The sequence below is a fragment of the Marmota marmota genome, unplaced genomic scaffold (assembly GCF_001458135.2).
Source record: "Marmota marmota marmota unplaced genomic scaffold, marMar, whole genome shotgun sequence".
Lineage (NCBI taxonomy): Eukaryota > Metazoa > Chordata > Mammalia > Rodentia > Sciuridae > Marmota > Marmota marmota.
Genome location: NW_025999891.1, coordinates 6950050 through 6965446, shown reverse-complemented (window position 1 = coordinate 6965446; position 15397 = coordinate 6950050). Strand labels below are relative to the sequence as shown.

Genomic DNA, 15397 nt, shown 5'->3' with positions numbered 1-15397 from the left:
GGGGGGGGGGGGGGAACAAACACAGATGAAACTTGTCCTTAAAGAGCACTTACTCATAAAACGTTTTAAGAATTATTAAAGAATCTAACAAAATATTTTAATAAAAAGCTCTCTAAAACGCCTTTTGGAAATTCAGGATTGATTTTTCTATGTAAGTGTGGCTCCCGGGAGTCTTAATTTTCTTCCCCTTAAAAAAATAAAAATAAAAAACCACAAACAGCATGAACTTTAAAAAATGTTGTTTTATCTAAGAAATTGAATCACACACTCCCACCCTCTAATTGTATTCCTTTGGTTCTCAAGATGCTACAGCAGGGTCCCTTATTTGAGCACTCGGGTGGAGGCGCTCAGCCATCTGCACAGTGCATTCGGCGACAGGGAAGAGAGCCACTTGGACTAAAAAGGGCCGCTGTGCTGATGCCACGTTAGAGAGCTTTTACTGCTTCTTTGTCTCTAAATAACTGTTTACATGTGAACTCTGGATCCCCATCACAAATGGCTCGTGCGCCTTGCTTCCCTTATATATTTTAGTCTTTCTTGACCCGTTGGGATCCTCCCATGTCACGCGCAAAGAGATTTATCTTGTCTGTGTGCAGGCTGCAAAGGGAGCCCATCGCAGGCGTGTGGGGCACATTGGGGGTCTGCGTGAAGACACTCCCCAAACAGCTGGATAAAAGAGTCAGTGCACGTGTTTGTAGGCACAGATGGGGATTTAAGAAGAAAGAAAGAAACCCGGAGGAGTCTGGAGGACCCATAGTGTGGGCTTTGAATGAGAGGTTGAAAATCTTGGCCCTTTCAGGTGGGGAGGAGCGGGGGGACATATGCCACCAACATAAGAATTGAAATGGTTATCTAAGGTGGTTATTGCAACTGAAGCATGATGGGGGGGGGGGGGGGACACAAGTAAGCACGCATTTAGGATATTTGGGATGGTGCAGGCTCTGGTAGCAGAAAGGAATAGAGATTGCAACTGGAAATATTGCTGGTGGTAGAAAAAATTTATAAGGATGAGCCAGTAATGAAGATCACATCAAATTTATTTTTGCTCATGAGGTTGAGAAAATGGATCCTGGACATAGTATTCTGAACAAAATAGAAGTGTCTCTGCTTGGATGAAGTTGGCATTGAGACATGTACATATTGACTGATTTCTGACACTGAAAAACTTTTCATGAACATTCATATGGCCAGGTGTGGTGGTGAACATCTGTAATCCCATGACTTGGGAGGCTGAGGCAGGAGGATTGAAAGTTTGAAGCCAGCCTCAGCAACTAGCAAGGCCGTAAGTAATTTTGTAAGACCCTGTCTCAAAAATAAAAATAAATAGGGCTAGGGATGTGGCTCAGAGGTAAAGCATTCCTGGCTTCAATCCGCAGTACCCAAAACAACAAGATTCCTATTATGTTGATAATCTGTTTCACCCTTTTCTCAGGAACACAACTAAATTCTTGGGAGTTTACTTCGCACCTGGGGAGGTGGGTGCACAGATTGTGTTGGAATCATAAGTCCAAAATGACATTAGCTAGTGGCCGGTGTAATCTGTAAGGTTTAGCTTCACCAGAGAACTATAGATGGCATTCAGTTCTGATTCGTCTTGCTTCCCTTCAACATTCCTAAAATCTTTATCTACACATATTTTTTTTTTTTTTGGTTTTCTTCTTTTCATGACAATAAAAAAAGACTCCACTTTGAAACTCCGCACAAGCTTCTACACAGAATAATGAGACCTATCAAATGACCAACGTGGTTCCTAGCGCCCTCTGTTGGTGGTACACGGAATTGGCATGGTTAGGCTCTGGCCCCTGTGTACTGGGCTGCAAGTTCCTCAGTTGAGTTTGTGAAACAGAACAGCTTCTATAATGTCAAAGTCACCTACTACCCAGCCAGACAGCAACATTCTCCTCTTTCTTTCTCTGTCATGAAGGTGTGGCGGGGCACCTTGGCCCGCATGCGGTACAGGAGGACCAAGGCGGCTCTGACGATAATCAGGTACTACCGGCGTTACAAAGTCAAGTCCTACATCCACGAGGTGGCCAAGCGCTTCCAGGGCGTCAAGACCATGAGAGACTACGGGAAGCACGTGAAGTGGCCGGCCCCTCCTAAAGTTCTGCGCCGATTTGAGGAATCCCTCCAGGCCATTTTTAATAGGTAAGCGCTTGTCCCTATGTGCCACATCCATGTAGAGCAGCACCCTTAACACGTAGTCACAAGTCCTGGACACTCACACTGGCTCCGCTCTTGCTGTTGTGACATTTACCTATCCCTGTGTCTTCAGTTTTATAGATTTTGCTTTCAGAGGGCATCTTCTTGCCTCTCAAAATAATGACACTGCCAATTTATTTTTCCTGTAGCAGTTGACAGCAGCATGCCATAACCCCTGGGTGGAAGCCACATTTAGAAAAGCTACTGGCATGCTGTCTCTACTTTGTTATTAGCAAAAATAACTATTTCTTAAAGTCACCCCCACATAACTCATACTAGGAAGCCCATTGATCCCTTCAGAGCAGCAGTTCCCAGTCCAGCTGTGCCTGAGACTCACAGGGAGTTTATGAAACACCAACTTCCAGAGAGATCTGTTCAGTGGAGCTGGGGGTGGGGCCCAGGCAAAGGGCCTTTTAAGGTTTCCCTGGTGATTTTTAAGTACAGCCACGGAGGAAAAACAACTGTTTTAGACCAAGCTTTTTTTAATATAAACACCCATGTAAACTTTGGTACCTTTCCAACTGATCTTCATTTTTTTTTTTTTTTTTTATAACCTGCCCTGAATCTGAGTCTGTCCTTACATAAGTCCTTCCTCATCACTTTTGGAGCTTATTTGTTGTTTGTGTGCACCAGATATACAGTTGTCCTCCAGTGACTCCAGGAGATCCATTGCAGGGCCCCCTGTGGACACCAAAATCTGCAGATGCTCACTCCCCTTATGTAAAATGGTGTCACCTCTGCATGCACCCCATGCACATCTTCCCACATGCTTTAAATTATCTCTGGATTAGTCACAGTTCCTAATACAAAGTAAATGCTGTGTAAATCATTGTTATGCTGTATTGTTTAGGCAATAATGACAAGAAAAACGTCTGTATGTGTTCAATGAAGTCACACAATTTTTAATCCAAAATGAATTGAATCCCTGGATGTGAAACCCATAGATACAAAGCACTGACTGTATGTAGCTTTATCTTATAAACTTAGCTAGCAGTTCTCAAATAGTCATTTGATATCATTAAATAAAAGAATACTAATGATATCCTGAATGTAAAAGAACTTATAATTCTGTGTTAAATCAGAATTTATCTTCTTTAGATTTTGCTCTATATAACCAGTAGAAGGTATCAAAAGATAAAATGAAAGAAAACCTCTTTACCATGTACCTCATTTGCATTTTTAAAAAATAGGAAGTGAATGCTCATAAAAAGAGATCAGCCATGTGCAGTTTTTAAATTTTCTATGGGTCTGTAAGTGTGCCAATCACTTATTTATGCTATTTTATTATTTAAAAGTCTGTTTATGCTGAGCTCAGTAGCACACACCTGTAATCCCAGCTACTTGGGTAGCTGAGGCAGAAAGATTGCATTCAAGGCCAGCCTAGGCAACTTAGCAAGACCCTGTCTCAAATTTTTAAAAAGTATGGGGGGAGCTGGGATATAGGTCAGCAATGGAACACTCCTATGTTTAATCTCTAATGTTGAAAAGAAAAAGATCAAACAATATATTTGAAAACAGAAGTTTCTCAATCCTCAAGTCTTAAGATACAATACCATAAGTGTTAGTTTTCAATCTTGACAGGCTTTTTTGTGTGTGTGGGGTGGGGGGTGTACTGGGGATTGAACTCAGGGGCACTCAACCACTGAGCCCCATCCCCAGCCCTATTTTGTATTTTATTTAGAGACAGGGTCTCACTGAGTTGCTTAGTGCCTCACCATTGCTGAGGCTGGCTTTGAATTCGCAATCCTCCTCCCTCAGCCTCCCAAGCTACGAGTTTTACAGGCATGTGCTACTGTGCCAGGCTCAGGCTTTTTAATACATAGGTAAAATACTTTCATGAATGGCATCATCTACAATCTTTACTTTTATATGATTTAAAAGTAATTAAGCTGTACTTAAAAGCATGCCCATTGTTTAAGTGAAACATAGGATATAATGTTAAAATCCTCCATATCTCTCTTGCCATTCTATTTCCTTTCCCTGGAATGACTATTCATCAACAATTAGTTTCCTTCAAAACCTTTTTCTATGTGTTTCTGAACACACACACACACACACACACACACACACACACACACTTGGGGACAGCATGATAGAGTGGTTAAAAATACAGACCCCAGTTGGGCACAGTGGTGCACATCTGTAATCCCAATGACTTGGGAGGCTGAGGCAGGAGGATTGAAAGTTCAAGGCTAGCCTCAGCAACTTAACAGGGTCCTAAGCAACTTAGTGAGACCCTGTCTCAAAAAAATAAAAAATAAAAAGGACTGGGGATGTGGCTCAGTTGCAAAGCCCTGAAGACTGATTCAATACCCAATACCAAAAAAAAAAAAAGGAAGAAAGAAAGAAAGAAAACATCCACAGAGCCCTGGGGCCTGGCTGTTCTGACTCTGCAGTGGACTAGCTGTGTAACTTTGGGCCAGTTAGTTAACATCTCAGTGCTTCAATTTCATAATAATGACACCTGCGTCAGAGGGTTACTGGAAGGTTTCAGATGGTGCCTGGCACGTAATAAGTGCTCTGGAAATGTTTGCCCATGCTGTGAGTGCACTGCACAAACACAGCCACATGTCACTTGGGCTTTCCCCCTCCTGTCTTTTTTTACATAAGCAGGATGATATAGATAGTCCTATGACTTCAGTTAAAAACAAGTTATGAAGACCAGTCCACAACAATCAAGAGAAAATCAGGAGAAAATCCACAGAAAATTGTGCTCGATTTCTGTTAGATTACAGTGTGGCCTATACAGTCTTCTTTTTACATTTTGAGGGGTTTTTTGTGGCCCAGATTGATTAATCTGCGTAAAATCCAATTTACACATTCAGCAAATATTTACCTAACACCTGCTGTGTTGCGGATACCGACCTGGATCCCAGGGATGTGGTGACAAACAAGAAGGATGGGAAAGACAAACCCAGCCCCCCAGGAGTTACAGTCGATGAGCACATGACAATAACGTGTCTGCTCTGTTTGTCGTCTGTATGCACACTGCGTGTACCCTCACGCGCTCTCGATGAATTTCCCATTTGTATTCACCCACTCAGAAGTCAGCAAACTTTTCCTGTAGTGAATGTTTTAGGCCTTATAGGCTGCGTGTGGTCTCTAACACATTCTTCTTTGGTTTGGTTTGGTTTGGTTTGGTTAAATACATAATAATGTAAAGACTCTCCTTAGCTGATAAGCTGTACAAAAGCACACCGTGGGTCACATGTGGTACAAGCTATGGCTTACCACCCTGATCTTGAACTTTTTCATCTGTGGACTACTGAGAGAAGTGCGTTAAAGGAGTCAATAGTCATTGTTGGAGTCTTGTTTTTATTTTTCTGGAATCTCAATGCGTACCTAACCGTGTTTAAGATCACCGCTCTTCTTCACATTAATTCTTTTCGGCCAAGCCCGCTTCATGCCCAGATTTGTCCCCTCTCCATGTCCTCAGGCTGCTGGTTTATGAGCTGTCATGGTCTGCTGCACACAGCCACAGGTGGTGGTTTGCATAACCAGGATGAGAACCCCGCGTGGTCTTTCGACAGTGGTGCTGTCAGGTCCCCTGTGCCCCAGCAGTCTGCCTTTGTGCCTCTGTAGTCAGGCAGGTGTGGGCCTTGTCCTGGGCCACCGTGGACAGTAAACAAGGAGAGCCTGAGCAGGGATAGGCTGGAATCAGAGCAGCAGTCAGAGCAAAGCCAATAATGAAATCTGGATCTCAAGAGTTCATTAGGGCAGTTGCTGAGAAAGCTGCTTAGTGTGGTAGAGCCTGCCTGTCACCAGTATCCTTGACCTTGGCCTCCACTGCTCCATGCTTGTCACTTTTCTAGCCTCTTTGGTCTTGACCTTAGGACAGTCTGACTCATGACTGCCAGGTGCTGTAGGAAGTAGGGAGGAGGTTCTTGCTGAGGTGCTGAGCCTTTGCTTTCCCATGATTGTTGTGCCATTGCTGATCCTCGCTGCCAGGGAAGGTGTCCCGCCTCACATGACCAGACAGTTCATGTGCAGGGAACTGGCAAAACTCCCACCTTAAAAATCCATCACCTCCTGCCCCAATACTAGTCCCTGCTGCTTAGGCTTAAGGACTCTCTGGGCCTCATTGAGAAACCCATGCGGCCTGAGGATTCCTCTCCTCCCGCACTGAGCCACCTCTCCAGCCCCACCCCGTCTGCTTCATATCTTCCAGAAAGCCTTTGCACCTTCCAGTTTATTGACATCATTCCCATTTCCTGGTGGTGTTTTCATTTTCCCCTTATTTTTAGATTTATTCAGTGATCTCAGGGAGAATTTTCAATTTCAGTTGAATCTTGTTCTAGTATTCCATAGGAGCATCATTTGAGAACCTTTGGCCTGACGGTTCGTCTCATTAGAGGAAGTTCAGTCTGCTTCCGCCCACCCTGCTTCAAACTCCTGTGGCAGAAGACAGAAATAGGCTGAGATGCTGCAAAGAGCACAAAACACCTCAGACCTGTTTTTCTCAATCAGGATTTTATTTGATTTATGCTTTCAGTTGTTTTGGGGAAAAAGAAAACCTTAGAATCATCACAAACCACCCTCTTTCCCCCACATCTAGTCAGAAAATCCAAATGGCTCTTCCTTCAGAATGTGTCCAAAACCCATCTTCACCTTCACCACCACCTCCCTGGCCAGGCCCCCTTCCTCCAGCTTGTACATTATGGAAATAGCCTCCCCACAGGTCACCCTGTCCCCAGCCTGCAGCAATCACAATGATCCTATTACAGTGCCAGTCAGGTCACGTCCCTTCTTTGTTCAGAACCTCCCAGTGTCTTTTCATTCAGATGAAAGGCCAAAGTCCTGATAACCGTCTCCTGGTTCAGTGGATTCTGGTCTGTTCTCCCTCTCCCGACTCCCCCACCTCAGGCCTCTCCAGCTTTACAGGATCCTGGCTGCACCTCTGACCCGCCAAGCAGACCCGTCTCCCAGCCTTGGCACCTGCCATGTTCTCCTCTTCCTGAAACACACCTGCTCAGCTGTGCATATGGCTGGCTCCCTCGCTTCCGTGGCCTCTGCTCTTCTGTCCCCATCAGAGGTGCCCCCGCCATACGTTCTGTGTAGGCACCACCACTGGCGGTCCTTCCTTCATGGCTCTACCTGCCCTGCTCGCCTGGTCCTGCAGGGCTGCCCCTCACACATGCTGTATGTCCACTTGCCTAGTGTCTGAGCCTGTCACTCCACTCTACCGTATAGGCACGTGTTAGAAAGGACTTCTGTCAGTTCGGCTTGTTGCTATGCCTCCCCTGCCTAGAACAGTGCCTGGAGTTCAGTGGGTGCCTTGGAAGCACTTCAGTGAATGAATGGTGACTCCATACGTCTGGTGCCCTGTGAACCCTACTTGAGTATCCCTTGTCAGAAATGCCTGGGACCAGGAATGTTTAAATTCGGAGGTTTTTACAGACTTTGAAGTATTTGCACAGACTTTACTGATTGAGTTGTATTCAAGAAGTTCTGGGTTCCAGAGCATTTCAGATGTCTGATTTGGGGATTAGGGATGCTCAACTTGTATTACTGGAGCTCATGGGTCACAGTTCTGGTTGCTTTTAAAGCACACAAACAACAAAGGAAGCTTTAGAAAATCTTTGCATAAAACTGGGTGTTTTATAAACTTCTATATACATTTTGGGAACATTTTTATTCTTTTTTAGTCTAGTTTGCAAGTGCTTTGGTTTCATTTACTTAATGGCAGCTGAAGTTATTTTTGAGAATGAATGGGATTGTGTTTCTGAAGTCTCTCTGGTTTATTTCCTTGTAGATGGAGAGCAGCCCAGCTCATCAAGAGCATACCTGCTTCCGACCTGCCCCAAGTCAGGGCAAAGGTCGCAGCCATGGAAATGTTGAAGGGTCAGAGGGCTGACCTTGGGCTCCAGAGGGCCTGGGAGGGCAACTATCTTGCTTCGGTAAGTCCAGGAGAACAGCGTGGACTCTACTCCTGCTCCCTTTACAAAGGAAGAAGAATTTTTCCTCAAGAATGTATATGAAGGATAATAAAACACTTTCAGAAACTTAATAATTTCTGGGACAGGTGCTAAGTTAAAGGATTTTATTGCTTCTTAATGTACAGTGTTTGATGTCATCCCTGCTTTTAAAAGGGCTCTCCGTTTTGTTCCATATGGATTAGGTACACTCTAGAACCCGGCTTTGAAAATCGAAAACTTCCCTTGAGTTATTCAGCAACTATTTTTAATTACCACCTTTCTGTTAATTTATTCCAAAGCTACATTTTAATTTAAACGTTTTATGGGACCTTTACTAGCCTATCATCTGGGTTGAAGAGATAAAAAGTACACCTGTGAAACTCCACATGAGAATAGTTACAGAGCCACGTGCTAACCGGTGGCCGTGGCATCTACGGTACTAAGCATTCTTGTGTCAAGGTTTTCTTGTTTCTTTCAGAAGCCGGATACACCTCAGACCTCAGGCACGTTCGTCCCTGTTGCTAATGAACTGAAACGGAAGGACAAATACATGAACGTCCTCTTTTCCTGTCACGTCCGTAAGGTAAGGCAAGCTTGAAACAGACTGTCTTGGGAAGAAAAGTCAAGACTCTGGTGACACTCACTAAAGTAGACCTGCAATGAGATACAACCCTTGTGTGCCAGGCCGCAGCACCAGGGGGCTGTGCCTGGCTGTGCCGAGGCATGTTGGAATGTCACAGGGACGTAAAGACTTTTGACAGCCATTTCTCCTTGGAGCAGGTTGGGAAATCTGCTCTAGGCCAGGGACATACCTTTCAGGGCACTCAGAGCTTTCATAGCCCCCGCAGACCTGTATCTGGTGGTCCTTCAGCACTTTCTACACATGTATTATTACACATAAAAACAAAAGCAGGGTTGGGGGAGGAAGAACATAATTTGGAAAAGAGGAGGCGGTCACACCAAGGTTTGGAGGATGGAGTAAACCCTGATATACTGTGAGTGTGTTTGCTCATCTGAAGTGGAACACGTGGGCTGTCACCAGCCTGAAGATGATGGTGGCTGGAAGTGGAAGTTGAGAAGTGGAAGGAAAGGGACACAGTCAAAGTATTTGTTTAGAAGAGTAGAGAAGACATTGAAATAATTTTAAAAGGGCATTTTGTAAAATGATCCAAATAACTTTTAAAATATTGATGAAATGAATTTAAGAAATACTACTGCCTATCCAGGCACAGTGGTGCATACCTATAGTCCCCTGACTCAGAAGGCCAAGGCAGGAGGATTGCAAGTTTGAGGCCAGCCTCAGTAACTTAGTAAGACCTTGTCTCAAAAGAAGAAAAAAGGGACTGGGGGATGTAGTTCAATGGTAAAGCACTTCTGGGTTCAATCTCCAGTTCTGCAAAAGTAGAGAAAGAGAAAACTGTTGCCTAGATTGATACAAGAAGAGTTGTCAACATAAATATGGCACTAGCCAAAGGAGGAATTTTCTTTAATTATGAAAGAATTGCCTCATAACAAAAATCCAACAAGTTTAGGTGACTTTACAGGTGCTTTGTTTCAAATGTTCAAAAATGTATAATTACAGTATTATTCAGATCAGAAATGAAATATAGTTTTTAGATTGTAAGCTTGGCAAACTTTAAACTGTTGATTGCAGTTCACAAGCTTTAGGGAAACACTGTTGTAGGAATATTAGACACATTCTTCTGAGTGGACAATTTGGCAGTATCCGTTGAAATGTAAAATGTCCATACTTCTTACTCCAAAAGCTCCATAAACCAGGATCTTTCTCTACAAATATATTTGCACAGATATCCAAAGGAGATAGATATTTGAGTTTTTACATTGTAATGCAAAAAAAATGGAGAGATAAAACTACATCAATAAATGATTGAATTAATAAATTATAAGCGTACACAATAGAATACAATGTAGCTATTTATATGAATGGGAAATGGATATATGTGGAAGGGAAAGGGCATCAAAAAATGTGAAACTTGGGACTGGGGATGTGGCTCAGGAGGTAGCAGGCTCGCCTGGCATGCGCGGGGCGCTGGGTTCTATCCTCAGCACCACATAAAAATAAAATAAAGATGTGTGTCCACCGAAAACTAAAAAATAAATATTAAAAAAAAAAATGTGAAACAATGGTTTTTAAGATGGTGGACATCAATCAAGGAAAGATAGTGACCCCGAAAATAGAAGAAAAAGTGAGGTAAGCTATAGTTAGCCAGTTATTGCCTGAGGGGCTCTCCAGTCTGCCCCGAGTAGGGGAGCCACGATAGAGCCCAGAGATTCCCTAACTGAAAACACAGAGCTGAGAGCTGAGAGAGACCACGGCAGCTAGATTTGCAGAGCAGCATGCTGGAGAAGAGAGAGCTGCAGGGAGAGAACATTCCAAAGTCCACTTTTCATATCCCGCTGAGTACTGATCAGACATGTAGACAAGGAAACTACTCAAGGCTGGAAAACCTCAGATGCGGGGGCATCAGTAGAATACACACAAGGGAATAATTAACCCTGAGTAAACACTGCTCCTATCCTACGGAACAAATCTTAAAAGCACAACTGGAAAGAATCTAACAGCATCCAAAAGCAGAACTCAAAAATGTTCATAGAAATATATGTACACACACACACACACATACATATATATATTCTTTTTTTTTTTTCCTACTGGCGTTTAAACCCAGGAGTGCCTAACTGCTAAGCCACATCCCCAGCCCTTTTTATTGTTTGAAACAGGGTCTCAAAACTCCATTGCTTAGGGCCTCACTAAGTTGCTGAGGCTAGCCTCAAACTTGCAAGCTGGACATGGTGGAGCGCACCTCTCATCTCAGTGATTTGGGAGGCTGGGGCAGGAAGATGGCAAGTTGGAGGCCAATCTGAGCAACTTAGTGAGACTCTGTCTCAAAAAAAAAAAAAGAAAAAAAAAGTATAACAATAAAACTACCCAAAATTAGAGAAATTACTCATCAAAATTAAGAAAACAACACATCAGGAAGCTCTTAGGCAATTTCATGTGACCTTATATAAGTACATTTTCAGTCCCTGAGGGAGAAAGGGGGAATTTTTTTAATTTAAAAAATAATTGCTGACATTTTTCTGAATTTGATGTAAAACATAAATGCATGTAACCAAGAGGCTGAACATATCCCAAAGCACAAAAAACTAAATTATATCAAAGTATCCTGAGATCAGATTGCTCAATACCAGTAATAAAGAGAAAAAGGCATAGAGCAACAGAGATAAAGGTACATTCAGTATCTGATCAGAACTAACGCAAGTGGAAAGATAATGGAGCAAAATCTACACAGTACTGTGGGCATGGACCCAACCTGCTAACCGAGAATTCTATACCCAGCAAATGTATCTTCCAAAAATCAAAGTGAAATAAAACCTTTTTTTAGACAAATCTGCAGATGTGCACTGCAGGGAATGTCAGGCAGAATGAAAGAGAAATGGAAATAAACTGTTGTAAGATTTTTATATCACACCTGAATTGATATAATATATCAGTAAATTGTTGTATATTATAAATGTATTCCACAAACTCTAGAACCACTAAAATAGCAAAACAAAGCTATAACTAATGAGTCAAAAAAGGAGATGATGAAATGAAACAATCATTTTCTAAAATCTCAATATAAAATAAGTTGGAAAATGTAGGAAAGGGAATAAAGGAGACAAAGAGTAAATAGGAAAAATACAGAACAAATTGAAAAGTGGTGGATTTAAACCTAACCATATGGACAATCACATTAAGTGCCAGTGGTCAAAACACCACAATTAAAAGGAAAAATTGTGCCCTCTGGGCCTGTGGAGATGTTCACTAAATGGGAAACTCTCCAAACCCAACAGCTTAGCTTTCATGGAGCCTCCTCATTACATAGGCATGATTGATTAAATCATTGCCTAATGGTAATTAACTTTGTCCCCAACCCCAGCCCCTCTTCTCTCTCTGAAGGTGCTTAGGGAGGCTATTAAAAGTTTCAACCCTGTAATCATGCCTTGGTCTTTTTGGCAACCAGTCCCCATCCTGAAACTAGGAGCCCCCAGTCACTAGTCATTTTGTTAGCAGACAAAAAACACTCATCACTCTAGAGATTCTAAAGGTCTTAGAAGCTCTTGTCAGAAACCTAGGGCGAAGACTAAATATTATAACAAAATATAATTCTATATTTTATGTGGCACTGAGACAACTAAATATATATACATATATATATACATTTAGTTTTGCAAGGGTTTTGCAAGCTCTATATCAGAACCCAGACAAAAACTTAATGCAGACTGAGCATCCTTAATTCAAAAATTCAAAATCTGAAATAATATGGAATCTGAAATGTTTTGAGTACCAGCACTATACTCAAAAATGTTTCATATTTTGGAATTCTGGATTAAGGATGCTCAACCAATAAAGTCTATGCAAATATTCCAAAATCTGAAGAACTCCCCAGATCTGAAACACTTCTGGTCCCAAGCATTTTGGATATGGGATATTCAAACTATATATTTCTTATTGCCACAAGCTTATATAGGTTTTTTAATAAATCATAGAGCACCCAGTTTTAAAGTTAGACTAAAATGTCATCAAGAAGAGATTACTGGTAATATCTCAGAGTGGTTACCACAGCTGAGTCCAGATTTGAACACAGAAATCGAGAAACTCTTTTTATGAAGTGTACCTAGAGTTAATGAGACAATCAAGAAAAGACTTTTGCCAACAAGATTCACACACCCACATGAAAAATATAAGACATGATGCCAGTTTATGAATGTTAACCAAGGAGTGTACCATTTTAGTGAGTCCTTATAGCCAGTATCTAGCATACATCTTTTCTAGTATCAAGATCTCCAGGCAGTCAAAATAATAATCAGAACAATTGATCAAAGAGAGTTGGACAATTTTGAAAATTAGGTATTTCACCCCAGAAAAGCCTAATGTGCCTCCTTCCAGCAAGGACAGCTTAATGTCTGACAATTTTATCCTGGGTTCTGCTGGATAAAAACTGAAAATGAAAATGTTTTGTCATGTTCTTGAATTGCTAAGTTCAATACAAAATACTCTTTCTTCACAGTGTAGCTTAGATAATGTCCTCTTTAGAGCTCTTCAATCCCAAAGATACACCAAGGCAAGCTCAATATGACTTCAGCAGAGCCCTCTTCTTTATGCTTTCTTTTTGAAACAGCCACTTTCCATTAACTGGAGTTATAAAACCTCCTTTAAGGTGAGAGACTTTGGCAAATAGCTTCTCTCACCCATACTCTCTGGGTATGTGTCCTCTCTGGTCTGACTCTCCAGGGAAGCATTCTCTCTGGCCCCTGGGGTACTAAGTAAACCTATAAACAGATCACTTGAAGTGTTTAGAAAAAAGCAGGATGTTAGAGATGTTTTTCCTTGGGTCGATGATTTTAGCTTTGGATAGAAGAAACAATATGAGATCTTTTAGTACCGAGTCTTTGGACCTCTTTTTCTATTACTTTATGATTTAAGTGGTATAAAAACAGTGTTCCTGTGCCATACTTGTCCTAAGTTTGGAATTCACATATGTATGTGGAGTAATTCTCTTTGCTGTTTTGGTACAGCTAAGTTGTGAGACTTAAAGCTTTTACATTGTTATACAATGCCCTTCACTAGAGTCATGCTATAAGGATGATTTAAGTTGCTGAAATGGAAGATAAATGTGTCCTTTTTAGAAATTATATTTTCTGCATATAAAAAATACAATCTTGGAGCTGGAGTTGTAGCTCAGCAGTAGAACGCTTGCCTTGTACGTGTGAGGCACTGTGTTCTGATTCCCAGCACCACATATAAATAAGCAAATAAAATAAAGGCCCATCAACAACTTTAAAAATATTTTTTAAAATTATATATATATAAAATCTTTCTTAACAGAACTTTGATACAGTTGCTGCCTGTGAGGTTCTGTTAATGCTTTTCAGATTAATTCTTGGACATATCATGGAAAAGGAAACATGGCCGTTTTGGTTTGACCCTGGAATGACCTTGTGAAATTATGCAGCAGGGTTTTTTTAATCATATTCTTTTGCATCACATTCACATATTTCTCAATATGATTCCACAAAAGATGAGGAGCATACCTTTTGCTTATCGTTCAGATTCTATTTTAGATATTCTCTATTCTACATATTCCACTGCAGATGAGGATCAGTGTTCTCCAACGTGGGTAAATGCAATTTGGAAACACTGGGTTAAACTGCTGTTTAAACGCAAAATTCTCAGAGCACTTAATATGTGCCTAGGTAATGAATTATCCTTGTGGTGGCCTTGGTTGTGATTAAGAAAACCTTGCTGAACAATTGTTTCTCAAACCAAGTGGGCCATGGAACCCTTCCTTTTTGGAGAGTCCCACACAAGGCCCGTGTGGTGCCAAGCAGCCCGGCAGTGCTCTACCTTGCCTCATTGCAAGGCTTTCAAGAAGTGCCCATCCTCTGTTATGGCAAAAATGGAGGCTGTGTGAGGCTGTTTACCAAGAGCCATAACAATTTACCACCTAGACTCTATTTTACTCTTAATTACAGACACCATTTTTTTTTTTTTTGTCAAATTGACTGGAAAATATGCTCTGGTTATAAAGGGAGTATTTAGAGAATTGGCTGATTTCTAAAACTATAAGGCAGAGAGAAAGATTGACTATACCTCAAACTCAGATTTGAATTCCTGTTCACTCTGTCCTTCTCCTATCAGTAAACCCTGCGCGTCCCATCCTGCCATCCTAATTCAGTCAGCATCCTGCCATCCTAATTCAGTCAGCCGAGTTCTCACTGTAGTGCTCTGTGTTTTCAAGTCAATCTCCAACTTCCTTGTTGGCATCTTGGAAGTAAGGATTTAGGAGGAGGGCAGGGGATGCTACACCACAGCTCCGCCTCCTGGTCAGCTAGGGGAGGGCTATTTGTTTTTGTCTGATTTTGTTTTGTTTGCTTTTCCTTCTAGTCACTGAGAAACTTGGCATTTCAGTGTTATTAAGTGGCATTTTTAGTGCTAGGTACCTCATTTAAAATACTACTGCTTAGTCTAAGATTGAAAGAAGTTAAAATGTTCTGTGGTTAGTTTCATCTCTTAGGAAAATATTTACCTGCAGATGGGGGCATTCGCTGACCCTCTATCTAATAACCTAGCACCCTACAGAAGAACCCATATATATATATACTCATACATGTATATTTTCTCCCAATCTCATTATCTAATTTTATTTTCTTTATATTATCATATGAATTTATTTTCACTTATTAGTTTCTTATTCATCTTACCCCCTTATACT

General features: G+C 41.6%; 1 protein-coding gene across 1 annotated transcript in view; it reads left to right on the top strand.

Annotated features, from left to right (window-relative positions):
• The window catches only part of Myo1d (myosin ID), a 314007-nt gene that overhangs the window by 177305 nt on the left and 121305 nt on the right, over nucleotides 1-15397 (top strand). Inside the window, exons 17-19 of the mRNA XM_015501192.2 lie at nucleotides 1925-2148; nucleotides 7955-8099; nucleotides 8596-8700. Of these exons, the coding sequence (XP_015356678.1) occupies nucleotides 1925-2148; nucleotides 7955-8099; nucleotides 8596-8700 (474 nt within the window). The remainder of the gene's footprint in view (nucleotides 1-1924; nucleotides 2149-7954; nucleotides 8100-8595; nucleotides 8701-15397) is intronic.